Genomic DNA, 22,950 nt, shown 5'->3' on the forward strand with positions numbered 1-22,950 from the left:
AAAAGGAAAAATTACTTATATTATCTTTGATCTTCTAAAAGTCCACAACCGAGCCTCACTCCGAACCCAAACCAAAAACAGACACACACAAAAGGATGCGTTTTTTACAAGGAACTGATGTGGGGTGTGTGTGACCTTTCTGTTTTTATTTATAATTTTTTTGTTCATATAAATCACTTATATTCGTTTGCAATTTTGTTTATATCTGCTAATTTTTTGTGATGACTGTTTGCACTTTTAGTGATAAACATTTTTTTATGGATAAAACTAGTTTTATGAGGTTATTTTTGTATTTGTTGAGTTGTGTATGAATTGTGTACACATACATTTGATTGATATTGAAGTTTGATTTATTTAATTTGTTGTCATTAAGTGTCTTTCAACCATATTTCATTAGAAAGTAATTAATACAAATATGCATCTGTATTTGAACTTAGGTTAGATTCAGTGAATTAACTTCAATGCATATTTTTTGGGTTAAAAACTTCCTTATCTTAATGTGAAAGTAATAATTGAAAATTATTAAATAATAATTTAATAAAATATATTAAATTATTTAATAATTTTTCATTAATAATTTTAATAATTTTATATAAAAATAACTGTACTTGAGTTTTGATCTTTTTAAAATACAATTTTAGAATTTTGGGTAAATTCTTTTCAATGTATTATGGTTATGAATGCGTTTAAATGAATGGAATGCATCTAATTTAAACTCAATTGCTAAACTCTTAATAATCATATTACTAAATGAAAAGACACCAAAAAAATTACTAATGAAATCAGTTTTGACATACTTTCAAGTTTGAATGTTAAAATAGCCTCATTCTATTATTTAATCTTACAATAGTATGGAGTATATAAGATTTTGAAGAATTCGGAATATATAATTGAACGTTTCTAAACTTTTTCTTATGGTAATGAAATGTATTTCATTTGATAATACATACAATTAAACTTTATTAAATGATCTATTTATCTATTCTAAAAAATTATTAAATGCTAATAAAACTTAACTAAAATATTAAGTAAATTTGAATTTGGTCATTAAAAGCTTGATCATATAATGTAATAATGATCAATCTTTTGTTTTTTTAAAAAAATAATCTTCTGAATAGTGTATATGAAGATTAGTTTTAATTTATCCTCTGATAAAGTAGAAGAACCTCGAAAAAGACAGCAAATTAAAATTCGCATGTTGTCATCTTCTGCAAACGTTTGTTAAGTAAACTAAACTAGATGACTAGTTAGAAGGAAAAATTTTGGGTTACTACTTACTAGGGTAGGTTGAGTTTGGCAACAATGTCCGTTTTTTTTTTCTTGATTGACACTTAGGAGGTTGAGATTGTGACATGTAGAGGACAAGATGAGCCACCTATTTGATGGAATATGAGAAAAATGTTGTTTGCCATCTGTTAGATTCTTCCATTGCTTCTTCCAATTCCAAGCAAATTTATATGCTTTCACAAGTGATTCAGTCACACAAAAGCTTCATTGAAAACAATTATGTTACTATATTGTCCATGTCATAATATTTGTGCATCCTTAGATTTTAGGTTAAATTACTTCCTATTATTTTAATAATTTTGTAATTGAATTTTTATACTTTAAAATTTTTAATTAAGTATTTATATTAATTTTAAATTTATAATCATATTATTGCTGTTCCGAAAACGTTTAAATATTTTGAAACATGTTTAATAATAGTGTAAGATGAATTATAACATTTACTATTAAAAAAGATATAACTAAAAATTCAAAATTAGTATAAAAATCTAATTAAACTTTTTTAAAATATATAAACTTAATTACAAATTTAAAAAAACTATAAAAATTAATAGAATAATTTAATCTAGAATTTTTGATAGACTAATAATATACCAAAATACATTCTTACAACAATCATATTACAAATACACTAAAAATTAACAACTAATCAGTTATTATATATATAATACATATTTGATATTTTATAAAAAAAATTATACTATGATAAATAAGTTTGATTATTTATCTATTACAGGTTTAATTATATTACAATGGAAGACATTTTTATTCTTAAAAATATGATACAACTACATAATACCAATAAATAAATAAGATACATTGTGTTGCCCAAAATCTTGTTACTTAAATGTTTAAATTATTGGTATAAACCAACCGCCAATAATGGATTTTGTCAAAACTTGAAAGTAGCTAGTAATAAGCTATATGTTTCATTAGAAATGGGAGAGGTAGAAATATGATTAGCTTATAGACATTATTCAATTTCCTTCCTAAGAACGGCTCATACAATTGTCAAACAGTAGCTGATTAATTCCCAAGAAAGATGGATACCAAAATTACACTCATTGAATTGAAATTGACACTTACACAAACCAAAATATTAGGGTATTGAATGCAGTGGTGCCACTGCTGCTGAATGCTGATCATCAAAATCATAGACATGACGGAGCTATGAACATAAATATGATTCCAATGGCCCAACATATATTATTAGTAATTGCCACTTGCCACCAGTTCTACTCTAGTGTCACCACCTTCAAATTTCAACCACATAATTTTTTAAAAGTAAATAAAACACTAGCACTAGGGGAATACCTATCTATGCAGGGTTCTACAAGAAGCTAATCTTTCTTTATAGATGCTGCTAAATGCTAATCACTTTACCTGCCCTATAGTTCACCCTAGCTTGTTCAAACTAAATGTACTTACTTAGTGTGGAACCCTAAGATTAGATTTAAAGCATCTAGTCTAATCACATGATGTTTCAAACTAAATATTTTCATTACACTAATATCTTTAAGGGTTTGTCGTTATCCAATAAATTATTATATGTACAAAGCAGGATTCAAACTCCTGACATTTACTTAACCAAACAAGCAAACTATTTACTCGACCAACCCAAGTTAGTTTTTATTATTTTAATTTTCACTTTAGAAATCTTAATAAGTGCCCAAAAATTATTGAGCTGCAAAACCCATATTAATTAGTTCATTCTTAGCATGGCCCTGAGTTTGAGAAATAAGAAATCCAACGGAGACATTAAAACAGGTTGACCTAACGTTGTCACTTGCCAATTGTGTCTGAAAACTCTCTAGTAACTAAAATCTGGGCAGTGTAGCACACTCTTAGCAAATCCTAAGATTTTCGTAGAAATTCTGTTGATCAAATTGAAGAATTAATCAAAATTGCTAATCTGAATATCTGATAACTGATAAGTACTGCTAAGAGTGTAGCACACTCTTAGCAAATCCTAAGATTTTCGTAGAAATTCTGTTGATCAAATTGAAGAATTAATCAAAATTGCTAATCTGAATATCTGATAACTGATAAGTACTGCTTAAACACCTACTATTGTTTCTTTTACCAAGTGTCACATTTCAGAAACACAATAATAGCATTTTAATTCATAATTTAGAAGCAGAGGTGACCTTTTAAGAAAACAGAGATTCACACTCACAGGGTTTCATTGAACATGCAGGATATCCAAGTTCAGAGTAACGAATTATAGACATAACTGTATTGACACAGCATAGCTCATCAATCACTTGTAACTGTTGAACAGGTAAATTTGTTACTTGGAAAAATATACTCATTTTATCTCGTACACATAGTTAACATTTTTTTTAACTGTTGAATGGGTATAAGACCCATCTCATATGATCCTACAATCCATTTAATAATTTTTAAACAAAAATGAATACAAATAACGTAACCTATGTGCTATTCTATTTGATCTTCTACAATTTCATCTAAGGCCAGATACTGAAGAGCTATGGAATATTTTGCAGCTTTATTCTTACCTGTGTTGCTATTCTTCTCTTTCAGAATAAATGATCCACATACATCCCCTTCTGCAACACCAAATAACAAATAATTAAAAATACCAATGACAACTAGTTAGTACACTCGTGTATCAGCTGATAAACACACATGAAAAGAAAGATGACATTTAAAAAAAAAATCAATGATATGGAATCTAAATGTAGATAAGGGAGTAATGGATAACCAACAACCTTTAATGGTAAAAGTGGTGTGTATCCATTTGTTGTAGATGAATTGAAACCTTGGGGAATCACCATGGTGTGTAAGAATATCAGATAGGACAAGCTTGCAAGAACCTTTTTGACTGCCAGAAAAGAAAGAAGCTCATCATTCATCCATATCTTGTTACTCCTTGTTCAATTGTCAAAATGAAAAAACAACCTTATTCTATTCAGTTGTAACATTCCCTGCTGTTTCCAACAACATTATAGTGATGGCAGCATATACAAATAACTATACTTACTTTGCATAAGTGATTGCATTGTGGCATAAGGCTAGAGTCTTGACCATTGCTAATTCTCTTCCTCGAGAATTAGAATAACGCTGTTGGCAACTCCTTCACATAATTTAAAACCAAACCAAAATAATGGAAAATATAAACTATATCAGTTACTAAAATTGTTACGCAGTACACCAAATAGACATTGTCAATTCAGATGTTTGCGTTCGTGTGACTCTTAAGATAATGGATAGGTAAGATATTGACAAGTATTATGTTAGTAGTTAGTCAAACATATCAACTATTAAGTTATCTAATAGTTTTTGGCTATTAACATCTTCGTGTTGAACACTTTCGTTATCGCGGTAATACATGATTGGATGTATGCATAAAACATGTTTTTAAGGTCATAATACATAGAAATTAAATCCATAGGGCATTGTGCATGGGAAACATGAAAGAGAGAGAGGGAACTTTACTTGTTGTCAAAGAAATGTCCGAAATCGTCGATAACAAGAGCAGCAGGCAAAGTATCAAACAGGTGGAAGGCAGCAAAGAAGTTCCTGATGTCCTGATCATCATTCACATACTTCATTTGAATTCGGTGGAAGACATCAGAAGATGGATCAATGCCCTGAAATTCAAGAAGAAGAATGCATGAAGGAGGTGGATTTGGGTTTCAAATTAGAGAGTTTTGGTAGTTGTTAGTTGTGAGTAGTTTACCTGAGAGAGAAAAGGGGGTTTGGAATCGAACCTGTGGCGGTTGCAAATGAAGATGACATTTGAATTGGAAGAGTGTAATGCGACGTTGAATGCAAACTGGAAAATCAAAGAGGTTTTCCCACTTGAAGGAGGGCCAGAAAGGAGCACCAGATTATTATTATTAGTATTATTATTGGATTGGTTTTGCAGAAATTGAATCGGATTAAGGTTACTGCTGCTTTCGCTCCAGAAGAACATCTCAACCATCTCACTGCTCATTCTCCTTTATCCATTCATTCATCTACCGTTTGCTTTTGTTAAACCATTGATTGGACTCTAATCAAATTTCCTATTATTTTCTTGTGCATTACTGTTCCTAACAAATTTGGTGAAACTCGCCCAATTATTTAATTTCACACGAAGATGATATAGTTAACAAAGAATGAACTCCTTGCAGTCTTGCACTCAATTTTCTGAGATAATTATTCACTGTATTTATGAAGCAAATTTCTGATTTTAAATAAACAGTTTTGATATTACTCTATTTTGTCTTCTATTAACTTTTAAAGTAGCACGCTCTAACTAAATTTGACTGGAACTGAATTTAACCCAGCATAAGTGTTTGACTTACAAATTCCCTTCGTAGTTAACTCGAATATAAAATATTTTAAGAAAAACAAAATTCGGAATTACCTTAATAGCAGGATTTGATTTGACAGAAATACCTCCAAAAAAAGAATGTCAAATAAGCATGCAAAATTAAGAGAAATGAATGCCGAAGCTAGATTACTTATTACAGAATACTTTGCACCATTCTCTATATTACCACAATTGAGGATTAGGCAACTAACTATTACTATCTCAATGGTGTAGATGAAACCAATTATTGGTACTTGTAGTTTTAGCCTCAATAAGCATCCTAAATATAAAGCCAAACACTCTGGCCAAAAAGGAAAATGTCAAACACAGGACCGTGCCAATTACCAAGTAACAGCATAATCATTATCCCACAATAAACAAAAAGTAATTCCTTGACATCCAACAAAAGATAGTGACAGTTCAAGAATACAGGTACTGAAAACCTGAGAGAACATCCTTGTTTCACATGGTACACTTTATGATCACAATTTTTCCCCTAACAACTTGGTTTAGTGAAGCCGCACAGAAAAAAGGATAGACGAGAAAAAGTGAACTCAACCTCCCACAACTATCTCTTCCCCGCTGGCTCCAAATTCATCTCTTGAAGATTCAGCAAGAGGTCATCTGAATTCAAGTAAACCTTGTTAGCAGAGTTTGAAATTGTATGAGCGATTTCCCTTGCAGCTTCAATTTTCCTCAAGGTGATAAATGCAGGATTATTGGCAATAGCTTGACCAATCAATTGTGCACTCTTGGCTTCTCCCTGTTTAAAGGGAAAAAAAAATAAGCCTTTAAAAAGTACAAAAGAATCAAGTTGAAAAGAACTACTTCTCAGTTGTTTAATTTTCATGATATTCAGACTTCGTATGGTTTGGTATAGCCGTATAATAACTGGCAATTCAGAAATACTAAAGCATGGAAGCCAACTATTATACTAAGTAAGAACAGTCCCAAGATAAGATTGCGCCAACTATTTTACCTGTGCTCTAATAACAGCACTTCTTTTGTCCTGTTCAGCTTTTTCTACCACAAACTTAGCCCTCTCAGCTTCTTGAGCAGCAACCTGCTTGGCTTCAATTGCGGCTGTAAATTCCTTACCAAATGTCAAGCTTGTGATTGACACATCATCCAATGCAATATTGAAATGGGAGGCCCTTTCAGTCAAGATCTTCCTTATTTCTCTACTGACATTCTGTAAAATAGTATGTTTTATTAATAATCAGTCCCACTAATCAGATAGTACTATCACTTTGGTATTAAATCAAAAGTAAATTTACTTTACTTAATTCCCGAGAATACAAATTGCAACTGAGAAGTGAAGATCATATAACTAACAATCAGTGCATTAGATATAAAGCAGAAAAGAGAAGAGAATGTGTGCAAATACTCACCTCTCTCTGAGTAATGAGCTGACTGGCATTGTACTGTGCAACCACAGCTTTCAGAGTTTCATGTATAATAGAAGGCAAGACCCTCTCGTTATAATTCTCACCCAGGGTTCGGTAAATTGTTGGTAAATGACTTGGTAGAGGACGGGTAAGGACCCTAAGTCCAATTCTCACCTGGCAAAAAAAGGAAGATAAATATGCATGAAACAAGGAACACAAAGTGCAAATAATTGTGGAGTATGCTACACAAAAATATATGGAGGCCTTGGAGGGGAAAATAAAAGAACCCTCCATTAAGGCATAAACTAAAGAAGTAAGAACTTAATTAGTTCAAAAAAAAGGAATCTGAGCAAAGTGTACCATGTGAAAAGGGGGAAACAGGGTTAATTACAGCCACATCTATATTCAAGCACACTGCAGGATCATGTTCATGAAACACCAAATAAGGAGGGCAAAGGAAAAGACTTACCATTTGGAGATCACGGCTTCCGGATGTACTCTCCACTAAATGAGGTCGTGCACGGACATCATAGATCACAGGCCTCTCGAACCAAGGAATCATAAAATGTGTTCCTTCAGGATAGACCTACAGACAAGCATAGTTTGTTGATACATAACAACCAGTTTACCATATGCAGGACTTTGAAATACACTGATTCAGATATATAGAAGCACATTGACACTGTTTTTGACTCATGCTTCACAAGAAGACTGTTAGTCTACCATAAGGCTTTTCACCTTCAACACTAGAAGGTTGAATGTGGCATGAAAACTGAACAGAAGCATACAATAAAGAGAGACAGGGTTCCAACAATTCCGTGCTTCACACGGAAGCAAGCATTTAAGGACTAGCCGAGCCAAATATTTATACTTATCATGAACTGAATCGACTTGTTATCCCAGCTCAACAATGAATTATCGACAAATAGTAAAATACTATGTTGCTAGATCAAACCCAGGTTGTAATCTTTCCTTGGACCTATATGACTCTAGAGATCATACATAAAACATGAAAGACGAGCGAAACAGCTTCAAGTTCATTCCCAATGTTCCCAAAACAAAAACTTTACATCAAGCCAGAAATTCATAACAAAATACTTCCACAGAATACCCTTTCAGAATGGAACAAGTGCTGCAAGTTGCAAAACACATCACAAACATTTCAATTGAACAGTGATTGTAGATGAAACAAACCTTATCTTTGACACCAACAATGCGATTGAAGACGATAGCTCGGTGCCCTCCCTCAACATTGTACAAGCTGTTTGCAGCTCCATACACAGCAAGACCACCAAAGATACTAACTTTGAGCAGAGCAGAAAGCCCTCCACCAGGAACATTTGGAACCTTCATGTTATTCATATTGATCTACCCTAACACACAAACACCAATTAGCTAAGAAATTAATCAATAAACAGAACTACATCAATCAAAAAGGGTCCTATAATAACAAAAAAAAAAAAGAAGCAGAATCAGATGCAGAAAACGCACAAGTATGTAACGGGCATAAAAGCAAAACGAAATTACGAAAATGAGTTGGATCAAATGACATGAGAGAAAGGAATCGGAAAGAAAATTGAGAGAAAAACACATACCTTGTCGTAATGAGTAGTTAGGGGAAGGTGTGCAGTTTCAGTTTGTAGGGTTTTAGGGTTTATGGGGGTCTTATCTTGTCCGGGTCGGGTACCCGATAGTTTTTTGGATTTTTTTTCCTTTTCCCTCAAGAAAGAGATGGAGCGACCAAAAAAAATATATTATAAATTGCCTTTTTTATTTTTTCTAAAAATTAATATAGTTGAGAAATTAAATTGTCAAACATTTTTAAAAAAGAGACTAAATTATTCTTTCATTTTATTAGGAATTAATTTTCTTAATATTCTAAAAGATTACAGAACAATTTATGAAATTCTTTTTGTTAGAAAACTAATTTGTTTGAAGAAAAATTGTTAGGAATTGGAGTATTTACTGCCAAATATGATAATTAATCCAAATATGATAATTAATCTATGTTATTATGAAGCTTAGTCAATTTTCTTATCAAGTTAGTTATCTACTTTAATTATATGGATTTAGCTAATTAAGAGTTTGATAATAATTTGTTAATTTTTTATGTATTTAATAATTTTTGGCAAATATTTTTAAAATATATCTTTAAAATACATTTTTAGCAAGATTCAAATTTTATATTTAATAATATAAATATTTCACATGTCTCATCCTTGATTCTCAACACGTACAACTTTAGATATCTAAAATAATTATTCAACAAAAATAATAGGAGGAGGATATTTAAAAGCTAAGTTAAACATATCACTCAATTCACTGTACACAAGTTTTAACAATTTACTTTATTTAGTCACCTGTTTAAAAGGTGTTTTAGTTATTTTTATTTTGACACAAATATTATGTTTTTATTTAAATTAGAATCATTCAATTTATTAATTAAACGCATTTTTTAATTAAAAAATATAAAGTAGATTAGCATGTCAAAACCAGCTATGCCAAAGGTCAACAAAATCAACTGATGAATAAATGTAAGTTGAATTTTTTCTATTTTTATTGTTAACAATATCAGTCAAAACAAATAAGTCATTATTTTGATGAGTAAAATTTATACTCTATTCTAATTTTATCTATAAGTTTATAATTTTTTTAAAATTCAATCTTATTCTACCGTACGTTGAAAATCTATTAACATTAATCTTACACACATTCTATGTCCGATTACGCCCGACCTAACCCACAACAAATTATATTTTTTTAATTAAACATATTATTTATTCATTTCATAGCTCATAAACATACTAATAAAACAAAAAAATATAAAATTAAGTTCATATTAAAATTAAAAATAACAAAATCATAATAAAATTCATCTTAAAATTAAATTACAAAATGAGAGAATGTGGGTTCGATTTTTATTAACTTCATCGTATATGTATAATAAATTTTAATTACATACTATAATATGTCATGGGTGTAGGTTATTCGTATTGGGTTAGACTTAAATTCGCATTCATTCCGCAATCAAGCCAACTATTGTAATTCATCATATTATCAACTCTACTTAAATGGATAAAATAAGATTGGATACCACAGATAGGATTAGTATTGCCTGCTCTATATACAGTGACGGACCTAAAAAAATTAAATAATGGGAACAAAAATATGTTAAAAAATTTTATTAAATATTTATATTTATATTATGTAATAGAAAAATAGATTTATAAAAAATAAAATAAAATTAGTATACAACTTTGTTTTAAAATTTTTATTATAAATAATTTTTAAAAAATATTTTTTCTGTTATATTCTAAAATCTGAACTCAAAATCTTAGTTAAATTATAAATAATTTATTGTTCCATGTTCTCAATTAACTGCATTTTTATTATTTTTACATGTTAATAAATAAGAGTTAATTAATAGACACATTAAGTTTATTAATACACTAGTATTTATAATTTGAAATTTGAATTATATTTAAGTACCAAAAGATTTAACTATATGGATTATCTCTCACTCAATTAAAAAGTTCATTTATTTATTATAATATTTATGAAAAGAATAATTTTTTAAACAAAAATAACGATACAAACAATACTGTTTCAAAGTTAAAATATATCACATTAATTAATAGATAGATAAATAAATAATGTTCTTTCTTATATCAAATAATTTTTAAAGACAAAAAAAGATATTGATAATTTTATGTGTATTTAAAAAATTAAGTTTTTAGTTTGGTAATTAATTAATTGGTTAGTTTAAAAAAAAATACCTTATCACTACTTATTAATTTTTTCATTGAGTTGATTCATTTATTTCTAATTTTAATACTAAATCAGATTTAACAAGATAAATACTGCTGCATGTTAAGTTTAACTAAATAAAAATATTTTTAAAGATAAATTTTAAAAAATTTATTTATAATTTATTATGGGATAAAAATAATATCATAATAAGAATAAATATATAGATATATATAGAAATTATTTTAGATATGGACAAAAGAATGGTGTTTTATTTAAATATGGGTATTTGGAATGTTTTACAAAGTTGTGGATGTATTAGAAAAGGAATCCAACATGCAGGTAACGCGTTGCATGCTGTCTCCATCCAAGAGGCAACCTTGGTATATAAAAACGAAGGAAAAGTGGGTTTGGGCTGCATATCATCTTCGTTTCCCTTCACTATCACCATACATTCTCAGCTCATCAAGCCAATGTGCATTGATCAGTGGCCCCAAAGATGCGAATACCACGTGTCAACATCCAAACAGCATGCAGGCTGCGTGTTATCCTCATCTTGCCACGTGTCTTTCATCCGTGCAACACGCAAGCTGCGTGTTGAGATCAATGCGCCACGTGTCTCCATCCTAGGCAGCACGTAGGCTGCGTGTTAACAGTGTGTTGCCATGTGTCTCTTCGCAAGTGGTAGGCCCCGCACTGGGAACAGCAGTCATTAATGGTGAGGGTTGAGGGTTGGTAGCCGGGTGTTTAAAAGAGCGGTGGGGCTATGGTTGTTTTCATTGTCTTCTCTAAGAGTGGAGTGGTGGAGTTTGGGGTTTAGGAATGTTTTGAATTAGTTTTAAAGTTAAGAGTAAGATTAATATATTTATAATAGTACGTGATTATACGCCTTTTGAAGATCATGTTATCAATTATCTGGGACATCCTAATTATGTAAGTTTATTATTTTTTATTAATTTATTAGTATTTACTTGGTTAATATTAGTTTAATAGTTTGTATGATGGATTAAGTACAATTTTGGTCCATAAGGTAAAGGCTGAAAATTTATTTCGTCTCTGACCTTTTTTCGCTACAAAAAGGTCCTAAAAGTTTAACTTAGTTTTAAAATCGTCATTCAGACTAAAATACCCTTCCCCTTCCCCCTCCCCTTCCTCTTTTCCCCAAAATAACTAGAATCAATTTTTCTTTCCCATTCTTCTCCAAATTCAACCAGAAACAAAGCAGAAGCAGCAATAACAATGAAGCAACAACAACCAGAAACAAAAGAACAACAATAATACCAGCAGTAACAATAATAAAATCAATGTAATAGAAGCATAAACAAAATCAAAATTGAATGACTATCTGGTGGTACACGGCAGCAAGAGCAGCTCCAATGAAAGGCCCAACCCAAAAAATCAACTACAATGAAGAAAAGGAGATATAAAATTTAGAAAGAAATGAGTGAGAAAAAAAAGTCAGAAACAAAGAAGACATATTTGATCATTCCATGTATGCTCTCTGTTGAAGATGATGGCAGCACCAAGGCTCCTAGCTGGATTAATCACAGTTCCAGCGATAGGAACGGTTGCCAAGTGGACCAAGAAGATAGCAAATCTAATCGAAAGCAGTGGCGACCGGCGACCGAGCGAGGAGGAAAAGCAGAAACGGCAAGCGGCGCACGACCTCCACCCTCCCGGATCTGTTGGCGTCGACATCGAGGAGCAGCAGCGAGATCCAGTGACCGAACGATGAAGAGCAGCGGCGGCAGCGACGAGCGGCGGTGGCGGTTAGGAGTAGCGGCGGCGGATTCCCTTTCCCTTCCCTTTCCCACCTTCCCTTCCCCCTTTTCTTCCATTAAAAACCCACCTACCCTAGCGTGATTAACCCTTCCCCTATTCCCCAGCCTTTAACCTGGTTTTTTTTTTTAATTAGAGGTAATTTGGTAATAACAATTAAAATTTTGATAAAAAGGACAATTTTAAAATTAAGTTAAGCCTTTGGGACCATTTTGTAATAAAAAAAAGGTGAAAGACGAAATAAATTTTCAGCCTCTACCTTAGGGACCAAAATCGTACTTAACCCTTTGTATAATTATGATATAGTCTTATCATATTTTTCGTTAGAATATATAACTCATTGAATAATAAAATATTAAATCTCAAATTCAAATCTTAGCTAAACAAAATAACAAATTTAAACTGATAACAAATTTATTATATATCTTTAACATTAAATACAAGATAATTGAATGTATACAAAACTTAATTTATTAATTTCTCTAATTTATTAATTTGAATCTAGTCCTTATTATTATTTCTTTCGTTACGTATACTCCAGTTGTTTAGTAAAATAAATTAATGAAACTGACTAAGCAATCAATAATATATAATTATATGTTGTTTTGTGTTCTAATATTATTGTTATTCATTTTCTGTTTTAATTAAGAAAATGATGTTATAAATGTGAATAATAAAAAAATTTGAATTTATTTAATTGTTATTAATTTTATTTTTTGTTAAAAAAATTATTAACTTATTATTTTTGTTATTTATTAAATTAAATTTTTTTGTGGTTAAATTTTACCAGGCTGATAGGAATATTCTGTCCCGTAAACTTGACCAACCAAAAATGTGGCATCCATCGGTTGACCAAGCCTTACGAACCACTGAATTCTACCAACTCCCGAGAGTTAGAGTGATCAGAGGGCATTCCGCGACGCAAGCTGCTTTTGTGAAAAGGTGGCGACCGGAGACACATACGTTTGTAATGCCAGTGGTAAGGTTACAGTGACACTGGAAGACGTGTTACACTTATTTGGCCTACCGATCGACGGAGAGGTTGTGACTGATTGGACCGATAGCAGTCACAACTTCTTGGTCACCCAGAGTCTCGCGATATTCGGCAATGAACCCCAAGCAAGCAGTTTCTTTCGTAGGTTCGCCATATTAGAGACACATGAAAATCTGTTATGCGCTATGTTAGGTGTCACATCTTCTATCTGCTGGGTACCACCCTCTTCGTGGATAAGTCGACAGCATATTTACACGCGAAGTATCTACCACTACTCCAGAATTTTGATCAGATCGGCAATTACAGTTGGGGTTCAGCTTGTACTGCGCACCTTTACATGTCAATGTGTCGTGCATCATGGTACGATTGTAAAGAGATGGATGGGCCACTAGACTTGTTGTTTGCTTGGGCGTGAGAGCATATGCCGTGGCGAGCGCCCATCCCTCGACACCAACTTGCGCCGGCTGAGATACCGGTGGCACACAGGTATGCGTCATTATTTTATAGGAATTTGGCTTGTATGTTATTTATAGGCAAGATGTAATTCAAACTAGGTGAATAATGTTCTATGTTGCAGATGGAGTCATCAACCATGGACCCGAAAATGGATGGCTAGAACTCAGGCGAACATTATGCACGCAATCGACATTATGGAAGAGATGAGTATAAGTTTTGAGGTTTTTTGTTATAATTAACGGTATTATTAATAATCTAATGTCCCTTGAATTATTTTGCAGTTTGTATGGAAGCATCATCATTCCTACCAAACTACACGCACACCTTGATGTCTGTGACACAGTGGGGCCCTTGGTGTCATTCGAGTGTGTCGAATGGCTTCTTGCGAATCGAGTGGTTCGCCAGTACGGATATGAACAGTCCCCCCTCATACCCTCATACGTATTTCGTAGACCTCACCGTTGTAGCAAATCACTATATTTGTAGCGCCTTCCATCGTTCTTGGAGGAAAACACTTATCTCACAATGAAGTAAAATGGCTACGAACTTTGGTTTTTATAGACATAAGACTCACCTCGCAGGCTACGTGTTGCAATGCCATCCAACCAGCGTCTGCCACCTATACAACACGTTACGTGCGTGTTGAAACACTCTCCAACCAGATTCTGTCACGTGTGCAATACGTTACCTACGTGTTGAATGGATGTGAGCTACGTGGCAACATGTTATCTGCGTGTTGTATGTGATTCTGCCACGTGTCTAACTTATTGGTTGCGTGTTGACTCAACACATTACTTGCGTGTTGTGCCTACATGTCTGCAACATCTACCCACCTGTATATACACCAAAAGCTTCTATTTTCAAGTAAAACCCACCTCAAAAATTCCATATGAAATCAATCACTTCATCATCACTCAATTTCCTGTGTCATCTTTAGCATCAATCAATTGAGTTTATCTGCTTTCCATATTTTTCTTGTTTTATTTGTGCAAATGGTGTTGGATAATTTATGTATATAAAATATTTACCATTGTATATTACACAAAAATATCTCTCTGCATGCTAAAACAAATTACATGTAAATTTTAAATTCGTTTAGTAGGTCCAAATTCGAAATAGGACATACGTTTAATATATGATACCAAACAATTTACATATATAAATTGCCCAATGATGTTTCTCTCATTTAAATGTTCCCTTTCAGTGTGCTGTGTTTTTGTCTAACTGAAATGAAAACCTCTATTAGCCTGTGTTGACCATGCATGACCATTTCTTCAGCTTGTCATCCAAAAAAAAAGTTTGCCTTTACTTATTAGCTTACCACATGCATGCACTGATCACTCTCCACATTTAATCACATGAATCTTTAAAAAGGTAGCACAGTTTAATGTATCTCACCTCATGCGATGTTCAACAAAAGGTGGTTTTACAATTTATCTTAATGCAACTATGATTGATTGATTATACGAATTAAATAAATAACTTTAAAAGTCAAATGCATTCTTTATTCCTAAAAAAATTTGCAATCATTTTCCAAATTGTTTTACCACTGCTGCTGCCGTATGCAAGGGCTGATGAAGCTGAAGTCAAGTTCCTAAGATCTATTGTTGTCATTTTTGTTGTTCTTGGGCCGTTAGGCCCATTTCCCATTAAAAAAAATAGGAGCATAGCATCAATTATAGTCTAAACAGAAAATGTAATTTGCAAGTCACAATACTAAATTCAAGTATCGTCTTCAGTCCAAGACCAAAAAAAAAAAGTATTTTCTTCGGCAAAATTTGTTCCTACTAAATGGGTCAACTATATAAATTAAAAATGTTATTGTATGTGTTTAATAATTTTATTTTAAGTTGGTTGTCGCAAATCTAAGACAATCCAACATAGTTCTAAAGATGTTATTGCGTCATGATTGTGTATTGGGATATGACATTGTTTTATATTAGTTGTCGCAAATTGGACAACCCTCCTCGTTTTTATGTTTAGAACTGACAATGTAAATATAAACCAAGTTAATACTAATTCAAGTATAATTTATCACAATCACAATGTAGCTTTCAATTTCCAATAGAAATTTTGACGTCAATCTTCAAAATAAAAATGAAAAATGCATTGAGGACGTGATGAGTTACACTTGAATTAACATTTGCTAATTATATTCTCTTGTTAGACTATAATCGGTGATTCGAATACTTGCTAAATACTATAACCTCTTAGTTATTTAAATTTAACGAAATGCCTTCATAATTTATATACATTGATTTTGTATGTGGAGATCCACAAAAGGGTAAGCGGATATTAGACAAGTGTGGTGCACGTGATAAATCATTGCAACAGAGATCTTAGAACATGGTGGAAATCCTGAAAGGATATGAATAATCTCCATGACTATAAAACAAACTCTTCCCCTGTCAAGATTTCAATCCCTTGAATTTGTTATATATCTAGAAAATTGACTTGTGGCGATAAACATTCAACATTCACTAATAATTTTTAATTTTAAGCTTAATATTGTAAATTTTTTCTTTTCTTTTTTTTTTGTGGTTTAAGCTTAATATTGCAAAACTTAAAATAACAAAAGAGCTTGTTCAAATTCTGACTTTGTAAATAAATAATATGGTCACACACATAGTGGTTAAAATCAGATTAAATTAGTCAGTTCGACCGAAAAATTAAAGAATAAGATATTAAATTAATCCGATCCAGTATTTTGATCGTTCAAAAAAAAGAAATAATCAAAATTGGATTAAAATTGGAGTTGAATCGCAAATCAACATCAGCGCACAGGTTGTTGGAATTGAAAAAAAAAAAACCTCCTTTTTAGGTCCTTTTGCATGTGCGGCAACTGGCTATGCCTATCACTAGCCCAAACTGTTTTTCATTACATTTGAACATTTGGTTTTTTTTCTTTTTAAACGAATTAAATTATACTTTGAAAAATTATATTTATTAATTATAATTTAAAAAAATATAAGTAGACAATAATATTACTAAACAATGTGAATAATATAATTAAAAAAATAAATTAATTTTAAATTTAATTAGTGATACGAGTAATTAATATCTAATAATAATTAAATTTAAAATTCGTTGTTTATGTTATTCAAAAAAAGTTATAAATTACTTAATATAACCCATAATTTAAATAGTTTAATGGCTAATTTACTAGTTGAACTAATAAATCAATAAACTAATCGTTTAGCCAATTCAATAATTGATTCAATTATGACAACTATAATCACAGATTTGATTTGCTCCAAAAAATGGGCTAACCTGTTTTAAGATATGGCTTGCTACTTATATATATGTATTGCTTAATTAATTATTATAGTAATTATTAATAAACTAGTCCCTCTGGTTTGGGATTAAAGAAATATATAATATAGTTCAAAAAACTTCGTGTGAATCAGAACTAGTTTTTTTTTTCTTAAATTCAAAATCAGATATAAGTTTTTTAGTTGTGTATAATTTTTTTTTGTTTTTGTTTCGTGCATTTAAGAAAGTCCGAAATAAGACAGAGAAAGTAAAGGAAATGATACAACCATATATGTTTTAACTTTTAAACACAACGGAGTCTAATCAAATTCTTGATTGAACAAATTCCAAATAAAATGGAACTTAAATTAAGCTATAAATGATGGAATCATGTCCCTTAATCAGAAGTATTTAACATCCCTTTAACAGTGTTTAACTATCAATTTTATATGAAGATAATTTACATGTAAAATTTTACTATAAAAATATATCTTTTTATAAATAATAAACAAATTTTGTATTTTAAAAATGGCTTATACATTTGATTCGATTTTTTGTAGAAATAATGTATAAGTATTTATAAGATATATGCAAAAAATTGAAATAAAATTTAATCACTAAACTCTTTTTTTCTTTTTTTTTATTTAAATTAACCATAAGAGACTCTTTGGCATAAATTTATAAAATTTTAAATAGAAAAATATATTATTTTCTAATAATTAGGTTTGAGATAAATTATATCACAATCTTTTCTTAAAGCCTTTTAAAATATATATCAAATATCTTATTTTTTTCACATTATTAATATCTCAGGAATTTACTGTTGTTTATATCTTTTAAAATTAGGAAAATTTACTAAAATAAATAAAATGACTTCTAATATTACTAAAATACACATTTTGTAAAATGGATACCAAAATATATTTTTTCATAAATTATGTAAACTGCGACAAAAGATCAAGGTTTATAAATTAACATAAATCGCTACATTCTACAGGTTTATGTTGATATGCAAAATGGCTAGAAATCACAACAAAAATCTCGCGGTTTCTGTGTATATGTATTTTTTTGCCTTCAGTTGAACATTTTTTTAACCTGGACCATCAACTTTAGCATAATTTTCACGAGGTTTAGTGTTTCACCCATGTCTGACCTATCATCAGTGAAAAATCGGACGCACCCCAAAAAAAATGATCTTTTGATAAAATTGAAATAAAATAATCAAAAGGGTCGCCAGAAAAATCAACAAAAAAACATATAAAAAAAGCGGAATAACCTGAGAATTGGAGAGAATAAAACCATGCAGTGGAACTAATGCCAGGGATATAGTGATGCATGGCGATGCAAAGTAAGAAGATGGAGATGTAGAAGTGAAAAGGGTTGCGATTATGCACATTCTCAACTCACATACAAACCGCGATACCCTAATGCGAATTATATGTATTTTGGCTTCCAACGTAAACCGCGAAACCTCTATAGCAATTTACGTTCATTTATAAACCGTGGGTCTCCTGTCGCGATTTACATAATTAATAAAAAAATGTACTTTAGTATCTATTTTGTAAAATGTGTATTTTGATAATATTATAAGCTATTTTATTTATTTTGATAAATTATCCCTAAGATTATGAATTTCAAAGTTCTTTTTAATAGTTTATCTAACCGAAATAACAAATTCAATCGGTAAATATACCAAATTTCTAGCCTTGAACTTTTTGTCATATTTGATACATATAACATTTAGCATACATATTAAACGCACAAAAAGGATCAGTCATTGGTGATTGCGAGTTCTGAGATGGGATAGAGTGGATTTGGAACTTTCATTGGAGGCGTGAGCTGTTTCAATGGGAGTTAGAAATTGTGAATCAGTTTCATGATGCTTTGAGGCCGGTAAAACTAGCGGCGGACAGAGAGGATAGGTTTGTGTGAAAGTTTGATAGACAAGGTGTTTTTACTACTAACTCATTTGTGCAGGAGAAAACACTACCGGAGGACATAACAAGTTATAGTTTCACTAAGACTATATGGAAGGGCTTAGTTCCTCCAAGAGTGGAGATGTTTGCTTGGTTTATCTTGATTGGCAGGGTGCATACAAAGGAGAGATTGTGTCAGCTTGGGATAATTACTCAGGAGGATACTATGTGTGTTCTATGTAAAAAGGATGTTGAGAATGTACATCACTTATTCCTTGGATGTGACTTTACTTGGCAGATTTGGTGTGCATGGTTAGTTCATTTTGGCAGGAAGTGGTCCTTTCCTGGGACTGTGAAGGAGCATTTTCAATGTTGGACAGGCGCAACCAGTAAAAAGGAGGAGTCTACAAAGTGGTTCATTTGTTTTTTTGCGATTGTCTGGAACGTCTAGCTAGAAGAAATAGGAGGATATTTTAGAATAAAGAAAAAGGCGTAGACGACATTATTGACATGTCTTTTCTTAGCTACCAGGAGTGAAAGTATAAAAATTTCTTGTGTTGTTGATAGTTATGCCGAAGATGACATGGAGTTGTTTGATTCTATAAACTATTAGTTTATGTCTATTTTAGTCTTTTGATTCGATTTCTTGTTCCACTTTAATATTGAACTCATTTGTTTCGAAAAAAAATTTAACATTTTTTAATATAATCCAACACTCATGTTTATGATCACAATTAAGCTAATATAAATTCTAAACTCAATAATATAATAACTTGAATTCATTATTCAGTTCCAAATGTGCTTTTTAATTAAATTTTTCTGATAACCCAACAAATGAGTCTCGTATGAGATTTCTATCGTTTAATTTCAGGTTAATAGTTAAATTCATTCGTAAAAAACATTTATTTTTTAAATTAGTCTTTAAATAATTTTTTTAATCATATTAGTAGATAAAAACGTAATACATTAACCGATCATCTTCTGACATGTAGCATTAACTTACGATGTCATCTTGTGACATGTGGCATTAACTTACGATCTCATCATGTTACGTGGCATTTAACGTGACACGTCATCATTTAACTAACGAAAGGATCAATTTGACTTATATTTTATTTTTTAAGGATCAATATGATTAAAAAAATTATTTGAGGACTAATTTAAAAAATAAGTGGTCTTTTAGAAACGAATCTGATTATTAACCCTTTAATTTCATGTTAGTTATTAGGATTACATCTTTAAAGTTGTTTTTGATATTTATATTGTACATTAATTTATTTTCTAAAATTTTAATTATACTATTATTATCTCTAAGATTGATTTTTGGATATTAAAGTGGTCCATCGATCAACTGTTTTTTGATCGTGATTTTACAAATAAAATGATGAATTGACACTCTAATATAACGTTAGACACTAATAAATCAATATCGTGTGTTTTTAGTGTCTAATAAAAACAGATGCGATATCATTTAGATGTTTATATATATTAAAATGACGCCACATCTCTTTTTATTAGACAAAAAAAGTAATATTATTTTATTAGTGTTTAGTGTAATATTAGTGTGCTAATTTATTACTTCATTTGTTGATTTATTGGAGAAAGAAGTTAAAAAAACCACTATAATATTCGGAGAACAATTTTATAAACAATAATACAGAATTAAAATCTTAAAATAAATCAGTATAAGACGTGAATCAGTTTTAGAATTTAGTCTAGTCTAGTTGTTAGGCTTTCTTTTGTTGTTGAAGAATTATACACACTTGAGGGTTTTTACTTTTTACCATATATATAAAAAAATTTTCTATTGTGGTTAATGGAGAGAAAAAATTGGGATCAAGAAGTGTCAACCATGCATATTCCGTAATTGGTTAGCAATCTATCATAGTCCGTTGAATTAGGTGTCAGAATAATGTTGATAATTAACGAGAGGTCTGAAATGAGATGTGGAGCTGCAAATATATCTGTTGTGTATTGATGATAAGTAGGTGAGAAAAAGAGAAAACCTACTTCTTTTGAAAGGGATCATGTACATATGCATCGGGAATGACAATGGCATAGAACAGAACAGAACAGCACGTCTTTTACATTCATGGCAAAAAGTGGAGTCTTTGAGAAATTTGCATTTCTACTTTAAAGTACAAGTACGGACAATCCCACATTGGATTACACGCTTACGCTTCTTGTGCTTTCGAGACACCTATGCGATTCCCCCTTCTTTTGGACTTTTCTGTAGCCATATGTACCTAAAGTCAGCAAATTATTGATATATATACTTTAAAAATATAAGTTATTATTGTCAGAAATTATTTTTAATATAAAAATAAAGATGATATTTTAGTTAAATATTAATATTTAAAATGTATTATATCATTGTAAATGTGTAGAAAATATCAATATAACACACAAAGATATATTGATGTGTAGTTTGATACGTGTTTAACATGTATTTTACGTGTTAATTCTTTATCTATAAAATTTATCTACTTATAATTTTATTTTTAATAAAAATACTAATATTTTTATATCGAAAAATAGCCGATTATTGTGAGTTTTAAATTATTTTTGTAATATTTGAATAAATAAAATTTTATATATACATATATTGTCAAAAAACTTAAACTATTTAAAAAATATTAAAAACATGTTTTACTTGTATTTTTAGTATATTAATGTATATCAAAATTTAAATAATTTGTATTGTTATATTTTAAAAATATTTAAAACACAAATAAGTTAAATTCATCAAAATCATAGAAGCAAAAGCAGAAAAGGAAAGGCACAACAAGATGATGTGACCACCACATGATATGTTGTTGTCCATTTCCATATCTTGATGCTCCTTTCATCTTTAATGGCCACGTTTACAATTATATGGTACATCCTTAATTTTATGTTGATTAATTCGATGGATACGACACACACTAAGCAAATATTATATACATTTTCCCTATATACTTTTCCATTTCCTTAATGAGCTTAGAAAACCAAAGCACAAGATTATAATAGTGTCCTGTCCTCAATTGAAGTGTTTAATCTTGTGCACACCTTGCCTTCAAGGAATTTTTTTATGTGCATAGATACGTTTGTCTATTGTGATTTTTTTGTTGCTTTATTCCATATATAGGCAATAATATAATCATCTATTCTAATTCATTTTGTTTTATTAAAGCTTAGAAAGTGTCCCTTCAATTCCACCAAAAGACCATGTAACTTCAACTTCAATTATATATTAATTTTTGCAAGTTAATCCAGGTACAAATTAAATGAGTACTCTAAGTTAAATATCTCAAAAGTTATGATTAGAGAAATAATGTTCGGTATTTTTGCAATTAGAGAGATAATGTTCGGTATTTTTGTAACTGAGTTATGATTAAATCTCTCAAAAGCATTTTTAAACTAATTAACACTTTGACCTTAACCTACAAACATAAAAATTTTATTAACATAAAACTTTTTGAAAAACAACACTGAAATTATAACAAAATAATATATAATTCTTGTATAAATAACATAAAATATGGAAAAAAAAAAAAGGAGAAAGAAAAACATCAAGAAGAAAGAACAAGAAAATGTAGAACAAACAAGTAAAAAAGGACAAAAAGAAAAGAAAAGAAAAAGGTACTTAATTAAATATTTAATTAAAAAATAATTTGCTTACCTAGGATTACTAATATAATTAATTTAAGTTTAAAGTACAAGTACACAAGCAGCATTTGACGATGCAATGTGACATAGCACTAAATTATCATGTTGGATTAAAATAGTAACTTGATTTAGACAATTAAAAGTAATGTATAGCAAAAGAGT

The 22,950-nt window shown here is 30.4% G+C and overlaps 2 protein-coding genes across 4 annotated transcripts; both read right to left on the reverse strand.

Moving 5' to 3' along the window:
• Positions 1 to 2,396: 2,396 nt before the first annotated feature.
• On the reverse strand, positions 2,397 to 5,417 carry LOC107477441 (uncharacterized). 2 transcript variants are annotated; one of them, XM_052259489.1, is made up of 6 exons: positions 4,991 to 5,417; positions 4,747 to 4,901; positions 4,292 to 4,384; positions 4,020 to 4,132; positions 3,807 to 3,857; positions 2,397 to 2,540 (listed from the first exon to the last, which is right to left on the reverse strand). In XM_052259489.1, the coding sequence occupies exons 1-6, from the start codon at positions 5,246 to 5,248 to the stop codon at positions 2,497 to 2,499; spliced, it is 714 nt and encodes a 237-aa protein (XP_052115449.1). In that variant the 5' UTR covers positions 5,249 to 5,417; the 3' UTR covers positions 2,397 to 2,496. The 2 variants fall into 2 exon arrangements, with proteins under 2 accessions (XP_052115449.1, XP_015952940.1); XM_016097454.3 differs by lacking the exon at positions 2,397 to 2,540 and having other exon boundaries at positions 3,509 to 3,857.
• Positions 5,418 to 5,949: 532 nt separating this feature from the next.
• LOC107477372 (prohibitin-1, mitochondrial) lies at positions 5,950 to 8,700 on the reverse strand. Of its 2 annotated transcripts, none has more exons than XM_016097370.3 (6): positions 8,592 to 8,700; positions 8,191 to 8,364; positions 7,466 to 7,582; positions 7,000 to 7,170; positions 6,588 to 6,800; positions 5,950 to 6,371 (listed from the first exon to the last, which is right to left on the reverse strand). In XM_016097370.3, exons 2-6 carry the CDS (start codon positions 8,356 to 8,358, stop codon positions 6,177 to 6,179), a joined length of 864 nt encoding a protein of 287 aa, XP_015952856.1. In that variant the 5' UTR covers positions 8,359 to 8,364; positions 8,592 to 8,700; the 3' UTR covers positions 5,950 to 6,176. The 2 variants fall into 2 exon arrangements, with proteins under 2 accessions (XP_015952856.1, XP_015952857.1); XM_016097371.3 differs by having other exon boundaries at positions 8,191 to 8,369; positions 8,592 to 8,609.
• Between the last annotated feature and the right edge of the window lie 14,250 nt (positions 8,701 to 22,950).

This window comes from Arachis duranensis, chromosome 3 (genome assembly GCF_000817695.3).
Source record: "Arachis duranensis cultivar V14167 chromosome 3, aradu.V14167.gnm2.J7QH, whole genome shotgun sequence".
Taxonomy (NCBI): domain Eukaryota; kingdom Viridiplantae; phylum Streptophyta; class Magnoliopsida; order Fabales; family Fabaceae; genus Arachis; species Arachis duranensis.

Excerpts from the sequence above, each read along its gene's own strand:
- LOC107477441 (XM_016097454.3), bottom strand. The coding sequence starts at position 5,248 with ATGAGCAGTGAGATGGTTGAGATGTTCTTCTGGAGCGAAAGCAGCAGT. Across the intron at positions 4,385-4,746 it reads GGACATTTCTTTGACAACAA|GAGTTGCCAACAGCGTTATT; the intron begins GTAAAGTTCCCT and ends AATTATGTGAAG. Across the intron at positions 3,858-4,019 it reads CACCACTTTTACCATTAAAG|AAGGGGATGTATGTGGATCA; the intron begins GTTGTTGGTTAT and ends TTGGTGTTGCAG.
- LOC107477372 (XM_016097370.3), bottom strand. The coding sequence starts at position 8,358 with ATGAATAACATGAAGGTTCCAAATGTTCCTGGTGGAGGGCTTTCTGCT. Across the intron at positions 6,801-6,999 it reads AGCTCATTACTCAGAGAGAG|AATGTCAGTAGAGAAATAAG; the intron begins GTGAGTATTTGC and ends ACTATTTTACAG. Across the intron at positions 6,372-6,587 it reads GTGCTGTTATTAGAGCACAG|GGAGAAGCCAAGAGTGCACA; the intron begins GTAAAATAGTTG and ends CCCTTTAAACAG.